This window comes from Cetorhinus maximus, chromosome 16, assembly GCF_964194155.1.
Source record: "Cetorhinus maximus chromosome 16, sCetMax3.hap1.1, whole genome shotgun sequence".
NCBI lineage: Eukaryota > Metazoa > Chordata > Chondrichthyes > Lamniformes > Cetorhinidae > Cetorhinus > Cetorhinus maximus.
The window spans coordinates 35,443,486-35,470,719 of NC_135894.1; the positions used below are offsets into that span (position 1 = coordinate 35,443,486).

A 27,234-nucleotide genomic window follows, 5' to 3' on the forward strand; every position below is an offset into this window, starting at 1 on the left:
GAAACTGTCTCTCTGCCAACCTGCAGCCTGAACAGACAGTGGTCCTCAGTCTGTGCCTTGTCCTCATATGATTGGCAACATGGGGGTTTGGACAGTTGAACTCTAATGCCAGCTGATCTCCTTGGCATACCTTCGTTCATCTAAGAATATTTTATGGCTAAAATAATACATTTGGAGTGCCTTAAAAACAATTCCCCATCATTAATTTTACATTGATATGGCAACTAGTGGAGGATTCTGTAACCTTGCTGCCTTGAGCTGCTGTAAATGTTTGTTTCAAAGCCCTTTTCCTATCCCCTGCTTTAGCTTGTTTCACGGTATTCTTGGAACTGGTTCAACTTTAGTTAAATTTCTGGTGATTCTGTACACAATATTTGAATGTACACAAATTTTCCCTACTTGTAAAAATGCTCAAAAAAAGTAAAAACACTAAAATGCTATTGAAAACAATGACAATAAAAAAAAACTTCTTCAAAAAACCCTTGGATATATCCAATCAAAATCTTAATATAAAAATCAAAGTTATCAAAGTTGTCTGAATAGCCCATCCTTTTCACCACATAGACCTAAAATAAAATTTATTAAAAAACGCCTACTTCCTCATGCATGGCTAGATAAATGCCATCATAGCACATAACCATTCTGACTCCAGCTGCACAAATGTACACACTGCCACACATAATACTGTCTCAGTAAAGCCTATCTCTGATCCCAGAAATTTTGCCACACAACTGGACTACAATTCCCAAGAATTACTGAGCTGCCTGCCCCTACCACAACATGTGTAAGGTCTTTAGCACAATGCATATAGAAAATAATCCTGTCTCCAGTCATATCCTGATCCGAGCTTTCAGGAACAAAAAATTAAACTTATCTCTCTTCTATCTGCCAAAACAATCATCTTTCTGTCTGAGATCACAGGATACATACAAACCATGAAAGCTTTTTCACCCATTTCCAATAACCCATCTGGAACCCCACAGCCATCCCTTGCCCGAGCACTTAACTAGCTTTGCTCTATTCAAGATTTCATTCCAAACGCTGAACATTCTTTGCAAGAGCTTCCTGTGTTCAATTCCAAATTTATCATTCACCCCAGTTTGAATTCATTTCTCTTCTCCCCAGTGTCTGGGCTTGTTGTTAAGATTTAATCTAACATGGTGCTTTCATTGTGTCTTTATAATACATTTTACTGTCTTATATACTTCAATGGGGTCCCTTTCAGCCACCTCCTTCAAGGCTGAATGACAAAAGTTAATCCAGCCTCACACTATGGCTCAGCTTTGTGGCTCTTCTCTGTACCATCTCAAGGGTTTGAACGATTGTATCCCAGTGACAAAACTGACCACTGTACAAACGGTGTGGTCTGACCATGCACTTTGTAGATACTGAATAACATCCACCAACTTGTTCTCTGCTGATTTAGCAATTAAGTTAAGCATTTTCGACAAGCCCAGCCCTGGCCAAAAATTCAATTATAACACATTGCTCTCCAAGTGTTAGATTTCTGTTAGATTTTTAGAATCTAAAACTCTATGGTTATTTTGTTATTTTTGACTCTCTGGTGCTCTGGATTTGGAGCAATGGCTGCAAGGATTTCAATAACGTGGAAAGTATTGAAGGATTGAAAAGCATTGTACGTTTTAGGTTTGAATTGAGGAACTGAAAAGTACAAGAAGGAAGTTCACAAATATTAAGTGTTGGCAATAATAAGAAGCAAAAAAACAATTGGGCTGTTTGAACCAGGAGAGAAACTGAGCTTTTCAGCATATTGTGATAAGACTGAATAACGTATTTACAAATTTCTTGTTAGGCAAGATTTACCAATGTTAATTTTTTTAAAAATTATAATGTGCAAGATGAGTGGATGCCCTCAAATTGCATTTATGTTTTAACTTTTTGTTTGGCTGGGATACAGTGTAAATATTTTCTTAACCACAAGTGATATTTTGCTGCTATTTATGACAGTTCCTATAGCAACAATAGAGTTACAAAAATAAGGAAGTACAAAATTCTATATTACATTGTCTTCTTATTCACTCTTAGGATCATCAATGAATGTTTCTATTGGTGTCCAAAGACTCTTCTCATTATTAGGTTTCTGCGGTTTCTTTGGCCTCAGGTAAAGATAAAGTACAATAATGATCAGAGCTATGAAGACTATAAATGGGTAGACAAATATGAAGTAGAAGAGAGATGCTGAGGCACAGGCCTTCGAGTGAAGAGTGGCAACTAGAGAAAAAAAAGGCAATATAAGTTAGAAATAATATTCTTTGATACATTAGAAATATAATCACAGACCATACAATCTGGAACGAAGGTTGGAACTTTTTTTCTGACAGGTTAACTGAGCTGCAATTCCAGGATTTTCAACTGTACAGCAAAATTGAACAGAATATGACTTGAGTTATATCAAGGCCACATGTTGTTCAATGGGGAAGTGTAAAATACCGAATTTATTATAAAGATGAAGGAGGCTTTCCAGGTTTAAAATATTAAAGTTAAAACCACACATCATGACCTTCCTTGTCCTGGAGGGGAAGCTTTCGATTTTCAATTCTAAAAAGGATTTTGATTATACAGAAAATTTATTATTCTAGTTTACCATTAAACATTCAGCTTACACACTTTGACTCAAGTCAAACAACACATTCCATATTCTACTTCACTATTAAATATTCCCATTAGGCTCTGCATTTTAATCTATTATTAAATATTAAGGTCGCTCACATATTTTATAATGCAGTGCTTCATGCTTGAAGGATGAAATAACTTCCGTTTACATAGTACCTTACCACATTCAAGTAATTATTTATTTTTAAGTTCCATGCCGGGCCTGGAGGGTAGATCATCTCGCACAGTGGAGGGAAAGTACTGGAGTAGCTATTCAAAACTCTACCCATACTTCCTGTTTTCTAATTTCATGTGGTCTTGCTGACAAGTTGTGGTAAATGAGTAAGGAATCAGCAGTAAGGAATAAGGGGGGAAAAAAGTGCCCCTTTCCTGAGAGAACCCCAAGGCGATGTGGAGAAGGATTTCCCTTTTCTGGATTTGCACTCTCTTCAGCAACTACATTAACAAGTTGAGAGAGACCTAGGAGTCTTAATAGACTCAACATTCATCAACAATTTATTTTAATAGACTCAGCAATGCAGAACAGCAATCAATAAGTAAACAGTACGTGCAATCACAAACACATAAACCCCACTTTTAGTACTATGCCTGATTTTAATAAGGGAGACATTTATGCGGTTATGGGTAGGTCAAGAGCCACAAAACTGATTGCTGTTCCTGGGGGTCTGAGTGGAGAAAAGATTAGAGAAACATGGGCTTTTCTGTCCCAATAAGACACATAGAAAATCGAAGGATAGGAAAAGCCCAGCTTGCTTATCCGGTCTGTCCCTTACTGCCCATCTAAGCACCATAAAAATTTTCTCACCAAGATATCTTCATTGCTTTTCTCCCTCAGCCTCTGCACCAAACAACTTCTCATCCTTTATGATTTCAATCTTCATCTCAAGGCATCATGTTCTCTGTCCTCTGAGTTTGCTGCCCAGGAGGGGCATATAAACTCTCTAACCCATTGTCATGGCCAACTAGAGGCCTTCCAGCTTGAGAGGAGCAACAGGCTGCAATAGAAGGTAAGTTAGAGAGAAGGCATTCAAGATGGATGCACCCACTCTCCAACTTTACTCAATAATTAAAAAATAGATTCAGCAGCCAGACCACCACTGTGGGGATCGGGGTGGTGGAAGAGGAGCCCCTCCATAGAGGGGCGAGCAGCTGGTCCTGCACCAGACAGGCAGGGCGGGCATCTAGGCCTGCATGGAATGCTGGCTCTTTCAGCCTGCCATCCCTTCCAGCCATCTAAACTGACCCCTGTCGGTGCAGGAGCTTGGAGGCTGGGTAGCTCCATCGGCACCCAATCCCACCTCTGCAAAAATGGCCTGGAGGTGGATAGAGCCTGCAGAGCTTATCTTTGGCCCTGTCCACCTCTGACCCCAGCAGGGGTTGAAAATCCACCCCACAGTCTTTCTACTCAACGACTCACACATGATGTCTTCTTATCTGATGTGCACACGGCACATCTTTCACCCTTGCAGGAAATCTCTTACGGCCGGTCAGGCCAGTAAGAGTTTTTCAATATCCAATTACACGTTGCATGTCCTTGTACCTTTCTTTAATGACCAATTGCCTAGCTCTGGCAGGCTCAGTCATCATTTCATCCTTGTCTTATGATTGTAGGCATCAAAAGTTAATAGTAGAAGGGAGAGGCTCAAAATTGGAGAATCTGACCATCTCAAATTTCGAGACATTGTACAACAATGGCCAACTACTCCAACCCACTTCCAGGGGAGAGACATGAAGATGGTAAACTTGAATATGCAAACTGGTATATATTCACCCTTCAAAATATCTTATTTTATTTTATATACTATGCCAATAGGGAACTTGCCTTGCATCACCATATCAAGTAGGACTGTCTAAAATGTGCAGATTCTAACCTGTTTTTTCCCCATTGTGTTTCTGTAAGGCTCTGAGGAGCAGATGCTCACAGGGCCCAAAGGGACCATCCTCTTTGCATCACTCTCTCCACCTGTACAGAGCATCAACACAGAAATATCCATTCTGGTGGATACAGTGGAGTTGGAGATAGATCTGGGAAAACCAGATAAAGAACATAGCACGAGTGAAGAGCACCACGTACAGGAAATAACAAGGAAGAATCCTGTGCACCAGCTCCAGATGATTTGCTATGTGACTGCTGCTATCTAACACCTGAACGTAAAGGGGAAGGATTTGTTCATGTAGCATCATGTGAAGCAGTGCAACATAGACTTGTGGTGATTCCTGGAGACAGTTGCTGTGTGTCACTATCTTTATGGTCAGTGTGGATTTCCTCATTGATGCCATTGCTGATCGCTGTATGGATCATGTAGGTAGCAGTTCATGGTGCTGTCAGTTGCCAGGGAATCATGTAGTCTGTGTAGCACTGCCTCAAGCAACATCACACAAAAATATTTCCTCCAGTAGGTTTCTTTATGACTAATTTATTGGTCTCAATTTTTATACCCCCTGATGGGTAGATAAGGGTGTTGGGGAGTGGGGAGTTAAATCCCAAGCAAACGACTTACTTCTTTTAAAATTTTTCAATAACATCAATGAGGCAGCTGCAAAAGGCAGTCAGGATCTAATTAACATTCAAAAGTCATATGAAGCCTAATGATATCCTCAGTGCCATAATTCAAATTTAATAGTAAGTGGAGAGGAAGCCGTGCTGAAGGATTCCCAGGTTCCCAGCAGCAGATCCTAAGCTGGATGTGTCGAATTACCAAAGTAATTGCTAGAGGTCTGATCCTGTTAGCATTCCTTGTGGGCCAAAAGTCGTCTTTGGCTCACCTAGCACTGATCGCAGCTCAGGACCTTCAGCATCTGTTGAGCCACAGGTCCCCTGGCTGTGGCCTCTTCCCCCTTGTTTGTGAATCCCACCCACTTGCCAGGCCGTAAATTTGGGCGGAGTAGGCAGAAGATTATATAAGTGAGGGCTTGTCATTGGGATCAACAGGACCTCCATGTCCTTGCTGGGTCTCCCCCAATCCACAGCACACCTGTCCCACCAAACCCTCTCTGTGACTCAGTTAATAGTGGGGACATTGTGCTGGATTTAGTCTCAAAGCAGGGCTCCAGCCGTTGGGCCCAAAAGCAGGAAGTGACCTTGCTTCTGTGGCCTACGGAATCCAGGGTTGCAGCTTGTTAGCCGCTATCTCCCTATCCCAGGAGCAGTGGCCACTTCTGGGACTATGCATGGAAGAAGAGAAAGCCACGGAAAGATGTCACTCTCCCAACCAGGTAAGTAGAGTCTGGGGTTGCAAGGACCAGTCAGGCAGGCCCTGGTGAGTGGGTGCAGTGGGTTTGGATAGTTTGGTGAGGGTAAGTAACGTCAATTCTATAGGGATAGCCATTGTTGCAGGGGTCTCCTCCATGAGGCAAAGAGTGCCCAAATAGGGGGCTCTCTACCAGCCACTGTGAGGCTGTCAGGGTTCACCAGGTGTGGGTTCCCTATGAGAGCCTATCCGCCTCTGATAAAATGCCAGCGGCGGCAGGGAGAGGCCTTTAAGTGGTTACTTAAGTGGCCCAACTGCCCCTTGTGTGAGAGGGCCAACTCTTTTTTTTGTTCGTTCATGGAATGTGGGCATCACTGGCTAGGCCAGCGTTTATTGCCCATCTCCAAATTGCCCTTGAGAAGGTGGTGGTGAGCTGCCTTCTTGAACCGCTGCAGTCCATGTGGTGTAGGTACACCCACAGTGCTGTTAGGGAGGGAGTTCCAGGATTTTGATGCAGCAACAGTGAAGGAACAGCAGGATGGTGAGTGATTTGGAGGGGAACTTCCAGTTGGTGGTGTTCCCATGTGCCTGCTGTCCTTGTCCTTCTAGATGGTAGTGGTCGTGGGTTTGGAAGCTCTCAAGGAGGCTTCGTGAGTTTCTGCAGTGCATCTTGTAGATGCTACACTCTGTTGCCACTGTGCGTTGGTGGTGGAGGGCGTGAATGCTTGTGGACGGGGTGCCAATCAAGCAGGCTCCTTTGTCCTAGATGGTGTCAAACTTCTTGAATGTTGTTGGAGCTGCACTCATCCAGGCAAGTGGAGAGTCTTCCATCACACTCCTGACTTGAGCCTTGTAGATGGTAGACAGGCTTTGGGGAGTCAGGAGGTGAGTTACTCATCGCACAATTCCTAGCCTCTGCCCTGCTTTTGTAGCCACAATATTTATATGGCTAGTCCAGTTAACTTTCTGGTCAATGGTAACCCCCAGGATGTTGATAGTGGGGGATTCAGCAATGGTAATGCCATTGAATATCAAGGGGAGATGGTTAGATTCTCTCTTGTTGGAGACGGTCATTGCCTGGCACTTGTGTGGCATGAATGTTGCTTGCCACTTCTCAGCCCAAGTCTGGATATTGTCCAGGTCTTGCTGCATTTGGACATGGACTGCTTCAGTATCTGAGGAATGATGCTGAACATTTTGCAATCATCAGCAAACATCCTCACTTCTGACCTTATGATGGAAGGAAGGTCATTGATGAAGCAGCTGAAGATGGTTGGGCCGAAGACACTAGCCTGAGGAACTCCTGCAGTGATGTCCTGGAACTGAGATTATTGGCCTCCAACAACCACAACCATCTTCCTTTGTGCTAGGTATGACTCCAACCAGCAGAGAGTTTTCTCCCTGATTTCCACTGACTCCAGTTTTGCTAGGGCTCCTTGATGCCACACTCGGTCAAATGTTGCCTTGATGTCAAGGGCAGTCACTCTCACCTCACGAGTTCAGCTCTTTTATCCATATTGGAACCAAGTTTGTAATGAAATCAGGAGCTTGTGGCCCTGGCGGAACCTAAACTGAGTGTCAGTGAACAGGTTACTGCTAAGCAAGTGCCGCATGATAGCACTGTTGATCACCCCTTCCATCACTTTACTGATGATTGAGATCTGCCACCTTCCTCACTGCTGGCAAGATGGCATGACATTGGGAAGTTGATGGGAATGCCACCACCTGCCCCCCACTCCCCAACTTCTTGTGACGTTTTAAGGGCCCTCACCTCCCATGCTGTCCCGGAGGGCTTGTAAAATCCAACCCACTGGGGGTGAATTTTAAAGGGGTGTATTGCTCACCTGCACCCCCCACCAAACCAAGCTGACTGACTTTAAAAAAGGCTGCCCTGCAGCGATAATATGATGGGGGCGGCCTTAACAAGCTGAGAGTGGGACTTGCGCCCATGAGGGAAAATCAATCTGATTGGCCAGTAGCTCAGTAGTCCCAATCAGGACAGAGCTCAGTGGTGGTCAGAACATAGATGTCGGACTTACAGGTAGGTCCGATGTTTGATTGAGAGGGATCAGAGGCCATAGGGAGGCGAGTCAGTGGGGAGGGGAGGATGGTGAGGGGGGGGGTTCAAGTTCTGGAGGCTCGGGGTTTGGGGAGGCACAATAGGGTGGAGCAATCTTGGCGGGTGCCCCTGATGGGCAGAGGGTACCCCCCCCCCCCCCCCCCCCCCCCGCCCTCCCCCACCAAAGGAAGTAACTCCTTCCTGCCTTTTAGCCCGAGTTTGTGAAAGAGCAGGCTGGTCTCTTTTGTTTCACCTTGCCCCACCCACCATATCATGGCATCAGAGGTGAAATAAGGCCCTTAACTACCCATTCATTTGCCAGTTAAGAGCCTCAGTAGGCCTAAGGGCAGGTGGGCTGGCTGATGCCTTACCTGCCCATCGTATTATGGGGGACAGCTCAGGGGTGGGTGGGTGGGAAGGTGATGGGCTAGCCACCTGTGTGCCCCCTGCCTGAAAATACACCAGTAGGGAGCTGTAAAATTCTCCCCATCGTCTTTTGCAACTGTGGAAAAAACACAAAATAGGATCGCTGATTTTCAGCTGTGCAGTCATTTTGACCAGTACGCATTCTGGAATACATGCTACCTCCAGGCAGAGCTCCCCTTATCAAAAGGTCCTAAATGTTGCTGTGGACTCCTTCAGCAGTACTATAACTATGGTTCAGAGCTCCATTTGTATGACCTTCAGGGATTCTCCATGCTCGTGGATCATCAGAGCAAAATTTTGATGCAGTTGGCACAATCTCACATCAGCTGTGTGGTCTGATCTCAAATAAATGGCCCAATACGCTGACAGAGGCCAATGCAGGAGTAAGGAGATAAAAGAGAAAGCGTTTCTCAGGATGACTCATCATCTGTGCTATTCAGTTGCATCAAAGTACACCCGAGCCCAGGCTATCACAGTAACATGTTACATTTGCACTTGCATACGCCATGATCTTTAGGCATGCATTTTCCTTTAACTGGGATCTGGTGGTAGAATTTCTCTTGTCCCATTGGTCTTCCTCCTTGCTAAGATCAAAGCTTCAAGGGCAATTTGTTAAATGAGTTCAAGTCACAAGACCAAAATAACCTCAACTGCACCAGGAGGCTAATTTCAGCTTCATTGTTCTAACCATAATGCAAAATCCAGACAAGAAATGATAAAACTCCATCTTCCTGATTTAATATAAAGACAGGCAATAAAGCACCACCTCCATTCATTTTAGCTGAAATGCACAACGGATGTATTCTTCAAATACTGCTACCCTAAAATCTATAACTCTTTATGATTTCAATGATCCCATTGAGTCTTATTGAATTATGTTTTTACTAGAACAGGGACAGAGATGATTAAAGCAGAATGTGACTGCTGTAGTAATGATACATAGCATGTAATAAACAGCTCTTTGAATCATTTTATGCCCTCCAGATGATATTATGGCAGAACTACTTAAATCATGAGACAAAAGCCAATTAGAACAACAGATTAAGCTTTGGTTCATGTTTTTGGAGCCCTGGGGCAATCTCTATGTTGCCTGTATTTCAATAACACTATACAATGAATTATATGCCACTAATATGGCTATGCACAAATGGAATCACAACCAGCTCTTGATGTAAAATAAGTTAAAATTCACTTACTATTTTTATCCATTTTAAAGTTTCTGAATTTGGGAAAATAAATTATTTTAGGAAGGCTGCTTTTCCCCCCCATTCAGGTTATGCCTTTAGGATTAATAACAGGTTATTTAACCAGTACTTTAATTATTGTTAGAGTCCATTAAAGATGGGGCAACGACAGTCAGGGAAAAATGCTATGGCTTTAACAGAACTGTGTAAGGTTGAAGATAATGACAATGAAGAAAGAATTTTCATTATTATTGCACTTTGCATGACTTCAGAACATTCCAAAGTGCTTCACAAAAATTAAACACCTTTGATGTTGGACATTGTTGTTATTTAGGGAAAGAACTTTTTTAACCTCTCAAGGGCAATTAGGGGTGGAGAATAAATGCTGGCCTTGCCAGTGATCCTGATATCCCATTCCCATGAACAAATTATAAAACACCACCTGTGACAGGACCCAAGATCATTCTTGCACCAGCTTGTATTAAATTCCATATTTTAGTTTTGTGTGAATGTTAGCTAGGCACAGTGCTACACTAAGTCTCGAACTTTAGTCCATCTTTCATTATTGATCTCACTATCGCCACTGGTCTCACATGGAACTCCCATATCTCAGCTATTGCTAAGATTGACTCTGAAAAGCTCAGTTTCCACTTTCACTTACAATCTTTCTTTCTCTTCAATGACTCTTAGTTCTCCTACAAGGCTCAAAGGATACCTCAAATTTGAATCTGAAACGACTCCAAGAGCAACTCTGTCACACACACTAGAACATAGGAAAGTGCTTTTTTGTCCGATAGGTGGTGGATCCACATCTCACCTCTTGCTTCCAACCTCGCTTTCTCTCTATAATCAGATGTGCTTAATTACAAGTAGCTATGGTAAAGCAAACATGTTGCACATCCTTCAAATTCTGTTCTGGAAATACTATTAGCTGCTGGTGACAATATTGGCTGCTCTGCCAGTACATTTCTTTGTCCTTTTCCAGTTAAAGGAGGCAAGTGCAGGAAAATGGAAAACTCATACATTGTAGAGACCTAGTTGCAAATCTTCTGACTCCACCACCATGTCACAGTACTTCACTTGACCCCAGTGCATATTGACAAAACCCGGGCAACCTGCAGCTTTCAGAACATGCAGCCAACTGACCTGACCTTCATTGTGAGCTTGCCAATGGCAAGTGAAGACATTGAGGAGAAGTTCCAGGGTCAGGAGAGTCCCAAACATCTAAGGTTTTTTCCCCCCTTCGTAGCCAGGAGCAACAGCAGACACTTCTCCAGAGGCCATAGGGAAAGCTTGGGCCTTCCTGTCATTGGTGGCATCCCCCCCACTTCCCAACTGTGGGATTCTCCCACTAGATAATTCCCAAAGCCAAATCTGCCAGCTATGTGGCCTCTGATTTTCTCCTGCTTCTCACCAACTTCTTGCCAATCCGGAAGTTGGCCAGTGAGATTTAAATGAGGCTTGGGAGTTAAAAGTGACTCATTCTTGGACCAGCAGGTGAGTTTGCAAACCACATTTCTACCCACCCGGCCAAAATCCACCTCAGTTTAAAATCTAGGTTTCACCAAGTCGGGTATATTACAATCAGGTGCAGAACAAAGCTCACTCTATTCTGATCCCCGAAGTGACTTCAATGTGACGTCAGGAAGGTACCTTTTATAAAACTAGTGTAATACTTCTCTATTGTCAAAGCAAGATTACTGATTTAAAGTCAATTAATGACAAATTATGAGAAGTTCCATGCTTCGAGCCCACACGCACTCAGAACTGAATTGAGCCTGCCTGAGCTGATTTCATGTAGGGCCCTTACAGCCACATAATAAAACCTATAATAAAAGGGTGGTAAAAGGAAGAGTAGAGCCGATTAGGGACAAAAAGAGGACTTGCACGTGGAGGCTGGAGAAATAGCGGAGGTGTTGAATGAGTACTTTGCATCTGTCTTTACAAAGGAAGAACTTGCTACCCAGGCCGAGGTGAGAGAGGAGGTAACTGGTACACTATAAGAACTTACCATTGAGAGGAAGGTGTTGGAAAGGCTATCTTTACTTAACATAGATAAGGTACCAGGACCGGATGAGATGCATCCAAGGGTACTGAGGCAAGTGAGAGTGGAAATTGCGGAGGCACTAGTGATAATCTTCCAGTCTTCCTTAGACACAGGGGAGGTGCCAGAGGACTGGAGAACTGTGAATGTTACACCCTTGTTCAAAAAGGAATGCAAGGATAAAGCTGGCAACTACAGGCCAGTCGTAGGGAAACTTATGGAAACTATAGTACGGGATAAAATCAATAATCACTTAGACAAGTGCAGGGTAATTAAGGAAAGCCAGCATGGATTCATCAAGGGAAAATCATGTTTAACTAACTTGCTGGTGTTTTTTTGAAGGGGTAACAGAGAAGGCTGATAAAGGAAACGCTGTTGATGTGGTGTTGATTTTCAAAAGGCATTTGATACAGTGCCACATAACAGACATGTGAGCAAAATTCTAGGTCATGGAATAAAAAAGAAAGTCGGCACTTGGATAAGAAATTGGCTGAGTGACAGGCAACAGAGACTAGTGATAAATAGTTGTTTTTCAGATTGGAGGAAGGTTTGTAGTGGAATTCCTCAGGGGTCAGTGTTGGGACCCTTGCTCTTCCTGATATATATTAATGACCTAGACTGTGATGTGCAGGGCATAATTTCAAAATTTGCAGATACGAAGATTGGGAATGTTGTCAACTGTGATGGGGATAGTCTTGAACATCAAAAGGACATAGACATGTTGGTGGATTGGGCAGACAAATGGCAGATGAAGTTCAATGCAGAGAAGTGTGAGGTGATTCATTTTGGCAGGAAAATATGGTGAGACAGTATAAAATAAAGGGAGAGCCTCTAAAGGAGATGGAGGAACAGAGGACATTGGTGTATACATATATAGGTCATTGAAGATGGCAGGACATGTTGAGAGAGCAGCTAATAAACCATATAGTATCTTAGGCTTTATTAATAGGGGCATTGAATACAAGAGTAAGGAGGTCATGTTGAACTTGTATAAGACACTAGTTAGGCCTCATCTGGAGTACAGTGTCCAGTTCTGGGCCCCATACTTGAGGAAGGATGTGATGGCATTGGAGAGAGTACAGAGGAGATTCACAAGAATGATTCCAGAGATGAAGAACTGTAAGGTTTGAGAAGTTGGGACTCTTTTCCTTGGAGAGAGGAAGGCAGAGAGGACATTTGAAAGAGGTATTCAAGATCCTGAGGAATATGGACAGGGTAAGTGTGGGAAACTGTTCCCACTCAAGAGAACATCAAGAAATAGAGGGCACAGATTCAATATAATTGGCAAAAGGAGTAAATGTGATGGGAGGAATTTTTTTTCACCCAGAGGATGATTGGAGTCTGGAACAAGCTTCCTGAGAGGGTGGTGAAAGTATATTTTATCGAGGTATTCAAAAGGAATTGGATTGCTATCTGAAAAGAAATAATGTGCAAGGCTACAGTGATAAGACAGGGGAGTGGGACTAGGTGGAATGCTCTTGCAGAGAACCAATGCAGACTCGATGGGCCGAATGGCCTTCTGTACTGTAATGATACTGTGATACAAGACAGGGCAGCTTTTATTCCTATTAATTTGTGCTAAATTCAAACCCATTTTCCTGAAATGAAAGACAGCGTACTAACTCAGTTCTTCACTATTATATATTCCTGTTTCTGTCACCAATTTAAATTCTCTGTGAACTATTTGGGCATTACTTCTGCAGTGTTCTCATCAAGTATCAGCTTGGAAACCTTAGCTTCCTTTCTGGATATTAGCTGTCAACTTGGATCAGAGAGATAAGAAGGTAATATTCTAACACACTGTTCCTTAATCAACTCATCTCTTTGTTGGTTGACTTTGAACTTTGTCAATGAAAGGACAGAAAAGGTCAATGTTCTAATATACACATAACCAAGAATCATATTCTAGATGCTGACGTAATTTTCATCATTTCTATACAGTCTGGTTCTGAAACATGTCCTAGGAGAGAGGAAACGATATTCTAATCAAGCAAGTTGGATTCTGGTGAAATGGTTTCAGATGTTACCTGGTGACTGGACTTGAAGAATTGTTGATCCAGAGCGAGCATGTCCTTGTATAACCCATTCATTCTGGGGGCTTGAGACCCATTCCTCTACATTGCAAAAGTAAACACCACTGTCACTTACTGCTGCCCTCTGTATTATCAACTTGTAGGTGTTACTGGAGGCCTTCACACTTTGGAATTTCATCTTTCTCTGTGGATCTGTAAGCAAATCTCCATAGTACTGTAGGATATTATTTTGATCGGTTTTGAGAAGCGCTCTCTCCTTAGCGTTTGGACTCTCTTCATTTTGGAAGGACCATGTAACTGAAAATTGTGATTGTGTCTGTGTCTGGTTGATAATATGGCATTCAAGTTCAACAACAGCATCCTCACTGCTTGATATAGTTAAGTTATTGTTCCCGAGTTGTAGGTTTGCATCTGCAGAAGCGACATAAGACAAAAGAAAGATAATGAGGCCTTGTTTGGAAGTGAGAAAAATTACAGTGCATGATGTTGAACTCAGAGAGAGTATACACATTACAAGAAGTTAGAATATTATTTTCTTCAGGGGTTAACGATAAGTTCAGTTTTGAAGATCTGTTGATTTAGCTATCACTGCACGGGTTTCACTTTACCATTGCTTCCAAAGGAAAAGGAGACAGCCACCTGCCCACTACAACCAGTGGAGCATAGAACTCCCTGCAACTGACCAATGATTTTATAAAACATGCCAGGAAAATGGATGGTTTCTCATTTATACTAAACCCATACTTAGGTTAAAAACCCTCCCCAACCCACACTAGACTAACCAGCTCGCTAATATTTAAAGATAACAGACACAATATTGACTCTAGAATTCTGGAGTTTGAATCTTACTTGAGCAGCTAGTTTCTGTTGAATATGGGCACATGAAATAGCAGTACTACTTGTGTGGGGATAAACACCAACACAGACTGGGCAGGAATTGATTGATGCTAAAGAGTTGAATAGCTTGCTGCAGGAGGTGTTTCAAAGGAAGGTAGGCGTGTTTGGGGCTGAAAGCTATCTTCCTGTAAACAGCTGCTTTAAAGGCGATCCCTCATATCTGGCTGAAACTGAGTTTGACAGTTTGACAGCCTCGTGACCGCTTCCACTAAGCAAGGCAAGAGCCGCAATGTCATAACCTGTTAAGTTTCCTTTCAAGTCACGCACATCTTGACTTGGACACATACCACATCCCTTCACAATATCATGAGAGGAGCACCATCATTGCATGGTTTGTAATAGCCCAAAAGGACCCACTGCAATCTTCTCAAAGCAACTTGGGTTGGACAATGAACACAGTTTGCTGTTTCATGGGTCCAAATTTAAATAAATATTCTATGCTAATGAGGCTTGAGGATTTCTACCTTTGGAAATCATTTGCTGAAAAATACTGTCCACAGCAAAATAGGCAAGATATTCTTACTCATGTTCATTGGCATTGAGGTTCAGCGCTGTTGGCAGAGCCTCAAAGTCAGGGTTAATATTCCCACTGAGGCCTAGTCAGTGCATCCTAACCTTTAACATAGCCTATGGAAAGTTTATACTCCATTATTGAGCCATATATCCCACATTTGTTGTGCATTTTGAATTATTTCTCCACATTGTTATCTCTGCACTTTCAATGTTAAAACAGTCAGTCCAGGTCATTTTCAGTGTCTTTGTGCTACTTCTATTTTCTATCATACATGTTTCTTAGTCTTTCTACCAATATGGAATAGCTTGCATTTAGCAGCTTTAGTCTTCATTTATAAATTGCCTGGACAATTGCATAGCAAGTCTAAACCCTTCTTCAAAACTATGCTTTCATCCCTAAAATGCTCCATATTTTAATGTCATCTGAAAATGTTACACACAATTCTTTTTTGGTATTCTGGCTATAACGTCAATGTGAAAACAACAGAGTCAAACATCAAACTCTGTTATAGTCCATCAGTACCATCCCCAACTGGTGCCACACTTCTGTCTGTGTTTCTTATTTTTTTATCCAATCTTTTAATCCAATTTCTTAAAAGTCCCACATTCTAGGAGAGATTGGATTCTCTCTGAGATTCCCATGGATTTTCCTTTATTTAACATTCCTTCATGTGGAACTTTGTCAAAGGCTCTCTCAAAATCCAAATAAATCATATTGTAAAAGGTTTTACTGTCTATTTGTAATGTTGCCAGGGAGGCTGAGGAGGATTGCCAAACAGAAACCCTCTTCTAAAGCCATGATGACACAAGTTATTACATAAGAGCTGACTTGGACATATACACCATCCCTTCATCGTAGTGTGCCAAAATATTGAAATCCCTTACAAAACACCATCATGAGTGTGCCACCACCGTAAGACTGTAGCAATTCATGAAGATGACCCACTACCACCTTGTCTAGGTAACTTGGGATAGACAATACATGCAGATTTGCCATTACATAAGACAAAATTGTATGGTATATATTCATCAATATACTTTTTAGTATTGCTTTCATTATTTAAATCTGCCCCAACATAAGTCTGTTTGACCTGTAGTTATTGAAGTCAGATTTGGCTCCCTTCTTAAATTATAGGCATTACATTTGCTCACTTCTAATCCTGTGGAACTTCTCTAGTACCCAGCAAATCTCTAAACATTCTCATCTGCAAGTTATTTCTCCTTTTGCAGCTGACCAATGACTGACAGGTTTTTTAGCCTTCATTCTTTTTAATTTATCAAATATCGCTGCTTCACTCATTTCAAAATATTCTGTAATGTTGATTGTACCACAGTTATCGAATGGCAAACAGTATTTTCTTGCTGGTGAGCACTTTGAGAAATAATAAAGTAATAAAACCATTTTCCTTTAACATTCAATTATTCCACCACTTTCATCTTTTAAGGATCTAGGCTTGGATTAATAAAATAAAGAGCATAGGGCTGGCAAACTGAGACTGCTGGCTGCCATCCCGAAGTTGCAATGACGCTGCTCCACTTTCTTGAATCAGAGGTCATTATTTATACAGCTCAGACTCACTGTATCCATGCCAGCAAGTGGGAGTCCTCCACTCTACAACAGCAGAAGCCTGAATTAAGGGAGATTGAAGGGTCCAAAGGTAAGGTTACCATTTTCCTTTTAAACCTCAAACTGGACTGATACCTTCATTTACTGAGTGGTTGGAGCTTAAAGAGAAAGATAGGTACCCATTATGGGTCCTTTCATTCCAGAGGGACCTCGAGCAGGTGCTGTACCATGATTTGGAGTACAGTATACAACCATCCCATGCCTGTCGATGCTCGAGTCAGTTTCCAGGCCCTGCTTTCTCACCATCATTTTCCACTATATAGCCTAATTTTGGATAACATAGCAAAGGAAAATCCAAACGATAACTTCATCCTTAACCACTCTTTTTCCAATTATGATAATGAATAAGTTCTGTTCTAATTAATTCTGCTCTATTGCCCTTTTTGAACTCATGAAACCATTTAACTTGTTATTAATATTTTCTTATATTTCTTCTAATTATCTCCCCTTGCTTCCCCCCACCCTTGTTGGTTCCATAATTTTAACTTCTTCCATCCATATTGGAGACTGTTTAGTTTACACTTGAGGGGTAATTTTCTGACCACTGGGACTCTATTTTGGAAATTCTGGTGTGAACCGCTTTTAATCTTCCAGACATTTGAGTACATGGTCCAAAGTTCATACACTGCACAGGCCACTGCCTGGCAACTTTCATCAGGGATGCAAATGTGAAATATTGCTCCTTTAATATCGCTGCCAATCTTTTTCTCCATCACGTTACCAGTCATTCCACTCATTATTTTCACTTCAGCATTTTTAGTTGCAGGAAAAGAAACAGTTTATACTATTGAATAAATAAATAGCCATTAGTTCTGGCCCTGCAATTTTGAGAGATATTTAAGAAACTTGTTTACCTGCTGTATGCACCTGCAGAACTGTTATTGCCGACGTATTCTCTCCCACTTTATACCAGATGTTGTTGGGATCCAAAAGCCACTCCTTTACATGACAATAGTAATTTCCACTGTCATTCACATCAGTTTTCTGTATAATCAGCTTGTACATATCATTAGAGGGCTTCTTAGCCTGGAATTTCATTTTCTTCTGAGAGTCAGTGAGCAGTTCTCCATAGTACTGGATAACATTATTGCGATCGATGTTCAGAAGATTTTCCCCTTTCACATTTGGTCCCTGTGTCTTACTGAAGAGCCATGTGACTGAGAATTGAGAATCATTTTGAGTTTGAGCTAAAATTTTACATTCAAGTTCAGTGACATCTCGGATCCTTTTCTGTATTGTTGTAACTTTCTTGGTGAGCTTCAAGAGACTTGCTACACAAGTAGAAAAGGCAGCATGTCAAAATAATTTCACAGCATTTCTTTGCAACATTTAAGTTCAAGGTGAAGCATCACAGGGATCAGTCAATACCTAACTATTACTTTAGTCGTATAAACTCATCCATGATTTAAAAGAAACTCAATGCTACTAATGAGCATGATGTACAGTTGAGCTCATGGCACTAATGATCTCAGCTCATGACACTCCTAATGTTTTTATTGTAAATTTACACCTTAAATTTTATCCAATTCTTTATATAGCTGTTGTGCTACTGTGCATCTGTAAGTTGGGAGGTTACCCTATTCTTGCTTAGTTCCCTCATTACTCCATTAATGCCCATTTTATTTTCTGAAGGTACAGATGAAGACAGAATGACTACAACACAAAAACTGCAGCTTTTTCAAAACTAATATGAACTGGCCATCGTTAATTCCTTTTGATTGTAATGTGTAACGTGGCAGAGTATTTACAGCACACCAATATTATTTTGAAATGCAGTTTCTCCTTAAAAACATCAAAACTGTACCTTAGCAATATGATGGCATTGGGGTAAGAGGTTGAAATGTATGTACTTAATGACATAATACAGCCCCTTAAATAACTTATTTGACTAAAGTGTCTCATACATCCATGTAACCTAATTTTCACAAGCATCTTTTCTAGTTGGTTACATGGATTTGTGCTAATGATCAAAATAGTCTTTTTTATCGGCTTTCTCTGAAATCTATTTATAACTCATTTTCTTATTTCATTGTATTTAATTATAGTCAGTTTATCTTGTTTTCCACAGATTCACATTTTGCTTTCTTCCTGTCAGTTTTTCTCCTTCCTACAAAGGCGCTGACTCCTGCTGGGATATGACTCAACAGATGCCTGTGGCTTTCCAGTACCATGCTGAAGGCACCATTTTCATGTGTGATCCTAGAAAGTGAGTGTTTGCCGGCTATTTGACCATTGAGGACGCTGCAGCTGAGGATGATACTACATTCCTCTGATGTCCACACACTTCTCCAATAGGAGCCTCTGGATAACACCCACAAGCAGATACCCCCGGCAGATTTTTCCACTTCCCCATTCCAGGATCACTGAGCCCTTTTTCTCTTACCGCACAAGGGCTGAAATTGGAAGTGGGACTTTTTAAGTCCACATGGCTTATTTCCACACCGCATAGTGCACTTACCAACTGGAGCCATTATTTCAATTTCATTCTTTCCTTTTCAGAAGGCAGGTTAATATCTCTCATGTTGCACACAACAGCCCATCTTTCCACTTTAATTCACCATTGATCCTAGAAACACAAAAGTAACCTGTTACCTTACCTGGGGGTCTAACCTTCACTTGCAAGATGTTTGATGTTGCAATGGCTTTCTTGACCCATTGGTTTAAATGATTCCTTCCCCATAATTCTGCGAAACATAGAAACTTCCCAGCTTCTAGCTTGCTGGCTCGAGATACACTCAACCGGACAGTATTGGTCACAGTTTTCACTACAATCATTTTTCCTTTGAAGTTCTCTATCTTGTCCCCCAACTTAATCGCAGTGTCATGGGTGAAAGTGACAAGCTGGTAGCTGCCATTAGAATTGGCTGGTTGAAATTTCCAGGATACAGATGCTGGCACATGGTTAAGACGTGAAGGCTTAATGATACACTGGAGTTCAAATGTACCATAGTATTGCACGGCGGGTGTCCGGGTTATTGCAGTAACTCCAAAGCTACTTTCTGTAAACATTAAAGGGAAAAATTAATGGATATCACCAACTCTACTGAGACTTTTCAGTGATGCCAATTCCCTTGGCAGATATTCTAGAAACAGTACAGGTCTGAGTTTGCTAGACCAGAATGATGCTCTTTTGATCAATTCAAAGGGCAGGATTTTCCACTTGGTGTGCGGGCATGTGCCTGACAAGCCCGAGCGTGTAATAGCACACAATGACGTTAGGCAAGCGCCCCGACGTCATCGCGCACTCGCACGATATTTCAGTCCACGGATGTGCATGTGAGTCGGCAGCCACCCGCCGGCAATTAAGAGGCCTATTAATGCCATTGGTCAATTAATTAACATGTATTTTTCGCTGCCCATCCAACGTTACGGTTGGTGGGCGGGTGAATTGACCAGGCGGCCTTTGGATTTTTTAGGAAACTTCATCCACGGGCAGGATGAGATTTCTGACATTAATTCAAAAGATAAAAATGCTTTCACATAATTTTTATTATGTTTCTGTTCATGTGAGTGAGTCCTACGTGGGGACAATTTTTTTCCCTGATTTTCAAAACCTTACATTTTGATTTTAAAATTCTTCAGCTCCCTGAAGCAGCTCCCCATGCGTGCGCAGGCTTTTGCGCTCGCACTCCTCCCACCCCCACCCCAGCAGCGCTGAGCTTCTCAGCACGTCTCTCACACTGGCTGGCCGCTAACTGGCCAGCCAGCATGAAATTGAGGTCAGGGGGCCGGTCGCAGGCGGCTGCTCCAGGGCCCGCCCACCAGGCCTGTCTGACGACCTGAAAATCCTGTCCAAAGGCTTTTTGAACACCGAGACCACGGTTTGCTCCCTAGACAGATTTTCCGCTTGTCTGAAGACTGAAGAGGCCTTTTAGGTAATTCTAAAACTTTGCTTTGTTGAGCCAGGAAAAGCAGGAATGATCCTCCTGGTTCCACAAGGAAAACTGCAGCCTCCCCTGCCCTAGGCTCCAACATCCCTTCCCTCTACCAGATCATGCCATTGATCTGTCGACGCCAGTTACCTGGGAGTCAGTGAGTGGCACTTATTTATGCCAGTGGCTGTTCTGCACCCTCTTTATGCCCATTTCAGGTTCAATAAGGCTTGGTGATCAAAATCACTGTAGTCTTCCGCTGCCTCTGCCAGTTGGGAAATCAAATCACTTGAGTGGTTTCCTGTCAGAAACTCGCTCCAAGTTAAAATCAATTTGAGCTTTCATTTCATTTTTACAGATTTTGTCTCTGATTTGTTGCATGTTTCCATCATTTTCTACTTATATTTCTGATTTTCAACATTTGAGGGCTTTTATTTCATTTGTTCAATTTAAATATATTTTCTCTACAAAGTAATATGGCGGCTCAATAATCTGGGGCTCTAGCATGCCACATCGCAGGGTGGTGAGATACTCCATGATCCCCCACATGGTAGATTTCCCATTTTAGCTGTACAGAGCAGAAGAGACCACCATGGATTTTGGGCATTTTTTCAATGAAATGTGGAAAAATAAGAGAGGTATTCACCCCTGCCAAAGACTCTCATGCACCACTTTAGTAGTTGGTCACCAAGTCACCTACCCATTCACTCAATTGGGAATGATGCATGGAGCAAAACGACCCAGAGAGGAGCTTATTTTTATTAAAAAATTATAAATAGAAAAGTAGGCAGAAAAAATTGTTCATTTTCTGCCCAAAATCCACTTCATTAAAAGTTGTCAACAAAATGCATCAAGATTAGGGAAGGCAATGAAAGCCCCATTTGTGTCTTGACTGTGTATGATAGAATAAGGACCATCCTGTTGGAAACTCGATCTATGTCCAGTCGAGAACCCTGCAATTGTTTAATTTGAAGTATCACAGATATTCAATACTGAATTGCTTACCAAGGGATTCGATAGTCACAGCTTTATTGTCGCTGACATACTCTCCGGCTAGCTGCCACCTTCCATTAGATCCTGCTTCCCATTCCATCACTTTGCAAGCATACATTCCTTGGTCTGAAGTCAGGGCACTATAAATACCCAACGTGAAGGAATCCGATTTCACTCTTGCTATTCTGACATCACTGTTAATGACACGCTCAAGGTAGGGCTGATAAGTAACCTGCATACCATCTTGGTCCATTCCAATGATATCACTGCTTTGATTCTGTTGGTTTATGAACCGCCAGGTAATAGAGAGCTGACCATAGCCTGCAGTTTCTGAATGAATGTCACAGGCAAACTGAAGAAAATCACCTTCCAACACCTCAGTACTACTACTGTTGATTACCACCTTAAGGTTGGTTTCTGTGAAATGACAAAAAATTACTATAATGTGAGAAATACATGGAAGCAGTGAATAAAAACAAAAAACTGCAGATGCTGGAAATCCAAAACAAAAACAGAAATACCTGGAAAAACTCAGCAGGTCTGGCAGCATCGGCGGAGAAGAGCAAAGTTGACGTTTCGAGTCCTCATGACCCTTCAACAGAACTAAGTAAAAATAGGAAAGGGGTGAAATATAAGCTGGTTTAAGGAGTGGGTGTGGGGGGGAGGGCGGTGGGGTTGGGGGGGGGGGGTAGTTGTTGGGGCAAGCAAGCAGTGATAGGAGGAGATAACCAAAAGATGTCACAGACAAAAGAACAAAGAGGTGTTGAAGGTGGTGATATTATCTAAAAGAATGTGCTAACTAAGAGTGGAGAGCAGGACAAGCAAAGTAGCTCTAGTGGGGGTGGGGTGAAATAAACAATGGGTGGAATACATTTAAAAATAATGGAAATAGGTGGGAAAAGAAAAATCTATATAAATTATTGGAAAAAACAAAAAGGAGGAAGGAACGGAAAGGGGGTGGGGATGGAGGAGGGAGTTCAAGATCTAAAATTGTTGAACTCAATATTCAGTCCGGAAGGCTGTAAAGTGCCTAGTCGGAAGATGAGGTGCTGTTCCTTCAGTTTGCGTTGAGCTTCACTGGAACAATGCAGCAAGCCAAGGACAGATATGTGGGCAAGAGAGCAGGGTGAAGTGTTAAAATGGCAAGCGACAGGGAGGTCTGGGTAATGCTTGCAGACAGACCGAAGGTGTTCTGCAAAACGGTCACCCAGTCTGCGTTTGGTCTCTCCAATGTAGAGGAAACCGCATTGGGAGCAACGAATGCAGTAGACTAAGGTGAGGGAAGTGCAAGTGAAATGCTGCTTCACTTGAAAGGAGTGTTTGAGCCCTTGGACGGTGAGGAGAGAGGAAGTGAAGGGGCAGGTGTTGCATATTCTGCGTTCGCATGGGGAGGTGCCGTAGGAGGGGGTTGAGGAGTAGGGAGTGATGGAGGAGTGGACCAGGGTGTCACGGAGGGAACGATCCCTATGGAATGCCACCAGGGGGGGTGAAGGGAAGATGTGTTTGGTGGTGGCATCATGCTGGAGTTGGCGGAAATGGCAGAGGATGATCCTTTGACTGCGGAGGCTGGTGGGGTGATAAGTGAGGACAAGAGGGACCCTATCATGTTTCTGGGAGGGAGGAGAAGGCATGAGGGCGGATGCACGGGAGATGGGCCGGACACGGTTGAGGGCCCTGTCAACTACCGTGGGTGGAAAACCTCGGTTAAGGAAGAAAGAGGACATGTCAGAGGAACTGTTTTTGAAGGTGGCATCATCAGAACAGATGCGACGGAGGCAAAGGAACTGAGAGAATGGGATGGAGTCCTTACAGGAAGCGAGGTGTGAGGAGCTGTAGTCGGGGTAGCTGTGGGAGTCGGTAGGCTTGTAATGGATATTGGTGGACAGTCTATCACCAGAAATTGAGACAGAGAGGTCAAGGAAGGGAAGGGAAGTGTCAGAGATGGACCATGTGAAAATGATGGAGGGGTGGGGATTGGAAGTAAAATTAATAAACTTTTCCAGGTCCCGACGAGGGCATGAAGCAGCACCGAAGTAATCATTGATGTACCGGAGAAAGAGTTGTGGGAGAGGGCCGGAGTAGGATTGGAACAAGGAATGTTCCACATACCCCATAAAGAGACAGGCATCCCCCACCGGGATGGTCTGAGGGCTCTCTTCTTCTTCCTCGAACAGAGGCCCGAATAATTCCCATCCACCACTACTCTCCTCTATCTGGCTGAACTTGTTCTCACACTGAACAATTTCTCCTTTAACTCCTCTCACTTCCTCCAAATAAAAGGTGTGGAACATTCCTTGTTCCAGTCCTACTCCGGCCCCCTCCCACAACTCTTTCTCCGGTACATCGATGATTACTTCGGTGCTGCTTCATGCCCTCATCGGGACCTGGAAAAATGTTTTAATTTTGCTTCCAATCTCCACTCCTCCATCATTTTCACATGGTCCATCTCTGACGCTTCCCTTCCCTTCCTTGACCTCTCTGTCTCAATTTCTGGTGATAGACTGTCCACCAATATTCATTACAAGCCTACCGACTTCCACAGCTACCTCGACTACAGCTCCTCACACCCCGCTTCCTGTGAGGATTCCATCCCATTCTCTCAGTTCCTTCGCCTCCGTCGCATCTGTTCTGATGATGCTACCTTCAAAAGCAGTTCCTCTGACATGTCCTCCTTCTTCCTTAACCGAGGTTTTCCACCCACGGTAGTTGACAGGGCCCTCAACCGTGTCCGGCCCATCTCCCACATATCCGCCCTCACGCCTTCTCCTCCCTCCCAGAAATATGATAGGGTTCCCCCTTGTCCTCACTTATCACTCCACCAGCCTCCGCATTCAAAGGATCATCCTCCACCATTTCCGCCAACTCCAGCATGATGCCACCACCAAACACATCTTCCCTTCACCCCCCTCCCCCCGGTGGCATTCCATAGGGATCATTCTCTCCGTGACACCCTGGTCCACTTCTCCATCACCCCTTACTACTCAACCCCCTCCTACGGCACCTCCCCATGCGAACGCAGAATATGCAACACCTGCCCCTTCACTTCCTCTCTCCTCACCATCCAAGGGCCCAAACACTCCTTTCAAGTGAAGCAGCATTTCACTTGCACTTCCCTCACCTTAGTCTACTGCATTCGTTGCTCCCAATGCGGTTTCCTCTACATTGGAGAGACCAACCGCAGACTGGGTGACCGCTTTGCAGAACACCTTCGGTCTGTACGCAAGCATTACCCAGACCTCCCTGTCGCTTGACATTTCAACACTCCACCCTGCTCTCATGCCCACATTTCTGTCCTTGGCTTGCTGCATTGTTCCAGTGAAGCTCAACGCAAACTGGAGGAACGACACCTCATCTTCCGACTAGGCACTTTACAGCCTTCCGGACTGAATATTGAGTTCAACAATTTTAGATCATGAACTCCCTCCTCCATCCCCACCCCCTTTCCGTTCCTTCCTCCTTTTTGTTTTTTCCAATAATTTATATAGATTTTTCTTTTCCCACCTATTTCCATTATTTTTAAATATATTCCACCAATCGTTTATTTCACCCCACCCCCACTAGAGCTACTTTGCTTGTCCTGCTCTCCACTCTTAGTTAGCACATTCTTTTAGATAATATCACCACCTTCAACACCTCTTTGTTCTTTTGTCTGTGACATCTTTTGGTTATCTCCTCCTATCACTGCTTGCTTGCCCCAACAACTAACCCCCCCTCCCCCCCACCACTCCTTAAACCAGCTTATATTTCACCCCTTTCCTATTTTTAATTAGTTCTGTTGAAGGGTCATGAGGACTCGAAACGTCAACTTTGCTCTTCTCCGCCGATACTGCCAGACCTGCTGAGTTTTTCCAGGTATTTCTGTTTTTGTTTTGGAAGTGATGAATGTTTGGTGGTGAGAAAGCTGTGTTTAGTCAAACATGCTAGCTAACAGAATAAATAAGGTTTATGAACATCAACAGAACAATAACAACTTACATTTATGTAACACATATAACATGGCAAAATTTTTCAAGGCACTTAACAAGAGCCTTGGATGTTAATGCAGGATTTGTGTTGCAATGATATACGTGCTTTAAATTGGTAATTAAGCAAGCTATCTCCAATTGCAGAAGCATTAGGGAATCATTGTCAGAGCATATAAGCGGGTGACTCAGTGTCTGAGAGGAACTGGGAGAGCCTGTGACTTTGCTTGGCTGTCTTGGAAATAAACCTGTTTTAAAGTACAGGCTAGCTGCAGGTTCATTTTTCCTCAATGTGCAATTATTGGAATTAACATTGGGCTTCTTTAGACACTAAGCCACATAATGAGAAATCAGGAAAGATGACCAAAAGCTTGATTGAAGAGGTTTTAAGAAGTACTTTAAAAAAAAGAGAGGAGATAGAGAGGCATAGAGGTTTCTGGAGGAAAGTCCAGAGCTAGCTGAAAGCATAGCTCTAATAGTGAAACTATTAAAATCAGGAAATCACAGCAGGCTTGAATTGGAGAAGCACAGAGATCTCAAAGGCTTGTAGGGCTGGAAAAAGTGACACAGATGAAAAGTGGTGAGACCATGGAGGAATTTGAAAACAAGAATTAGAATTCTAAAAGTGCAGTGTTGTCAAATGTGGAGCCAATGAAGGACAGCAAGCATAGGGTGATGGGTGAATAAGATATCATAGAGTTATAGTACAATACAGCCCTTTGTGCCTGTGCCAGCTCTCTGCCAGTCCCACACCATCACCCTTTCCCCCATAGCCCAGCAATTACTTTCTCTTCCTGTGCTTATTCAATTCCCTTTTTCAAATCTAAAATTGAATCTTCCTCCACCACACACTCTGGCAGTGTATTCTAGATCCTAACCATTCACTGTGTAAAAAAATATTTTCTTCATGTCGCTGTAACTTCAGTTGCCTCTGGTTCTTGACCCTTCTGCCACCAGTGGGAATAGCTCCACCCTACCTATTCTGTTTGGACTGCTGGGTAATTGAAAGACCAGCCGATTGCTGCTGTGCATGGGGTTAGGAACTGATCTTGGGCGGCAGCATAAGTGAGAGCTAGTGAATTTTACAGTGTGTTTTATGTCCAGTCTGATTTTCTTTTCCACGGACCTTATGGGACAATAAAAGTCATGCTGAATGTAAATCTGGTTGCCCATTCATTATCACCATCTTGCTCCTACCCAAGACGAGCATCTATCCCTTTGTGTCTGAGATTTGTAAAGTTTATCCAGGAGCTGACCAGATATCTTGTCAGAATTAAGATATAATACTGCTACTAAAATCTTAATCACCATCAAAAATAGGAATAAAGTTAATCTGAATGTTTCTTACCTGGTTGTTGAACAGTGACTGCAACTTCCTTGGATTTCTTGGTAGAGAGTGCTCCAGTTGAACCTTTCTCAGTCTCCTCCACTTGACAGTGATATGTACCATCATCCTGCATTTGAATCTGATAAATTTTCAGAACATAGTCCCTGTCACTTTTCTTACTGACCATCACCTTTCCCAGCTGCGCTCTCATTTTATATTCATCATGAAAGGATGGTACTGCATTTGGTCCAATACGAACTGTTTCATTTTTGTTCAAGAACCAGGCAACAGAGAAGAAGCGTTCTGCGAAATTCTGAGCTTCAACCGTGCAGACTATTTCCAGTGAGCCTCCTACAGCAATATTGACTGCAGTGGCTTTAATCAGAGCATGAAACTGATTACCTGCAGTGTGAAACAAAATGAATATTATCACTGTGCAAGTCAGTATATGGGGCCAAATCAAAAGCAAAGT

At 42.7% G+C, this 27,234-nt stretch overlaps 1 protein-coding gene across 1 annotated transcript in view; it reads right to left on the reverse strand.

Moving 5' to 3' along the window:
• Positions 1–1,127: 1,127 nt before the first annotated feature.
• Positions 1,128–27,234, reverse strand: part of LOC144691513 (immunoglobulin superfamily member 3-like) — a 58,623-nt gene continuing 32,516 nt past the window's right edge. Inside the window, exons 4-9 of the mRNA XM_078559658.1 lie at positions 26,784–27,164; positions 21,486–21,890; positions 19,206–19,607; positions 17,463–17,879; positions 13,566–13,982; positions 1,128–2,232 (exon numbers count right to left, since the gene is read on the reverse strand). Coding sequence (XP_078415784.1) covers positions 2,033–2,232; positions 13,566–13,982; positions 17,463–17,879; positions 19,206–19,607; positions 21,486–21,890; positions 26,784–27,164 — 2,222 coding nt within the window. The 3' untranslated portion in view covers positions 1,128–2,032. The remainder of the gene's footprint in view (positions 2,233–13,565; positions 13,983–17,462; positions 17,880–19,205; positions 19,608–21,485; positions 21,891–26,783; positions 27,165–27,234) is intronic.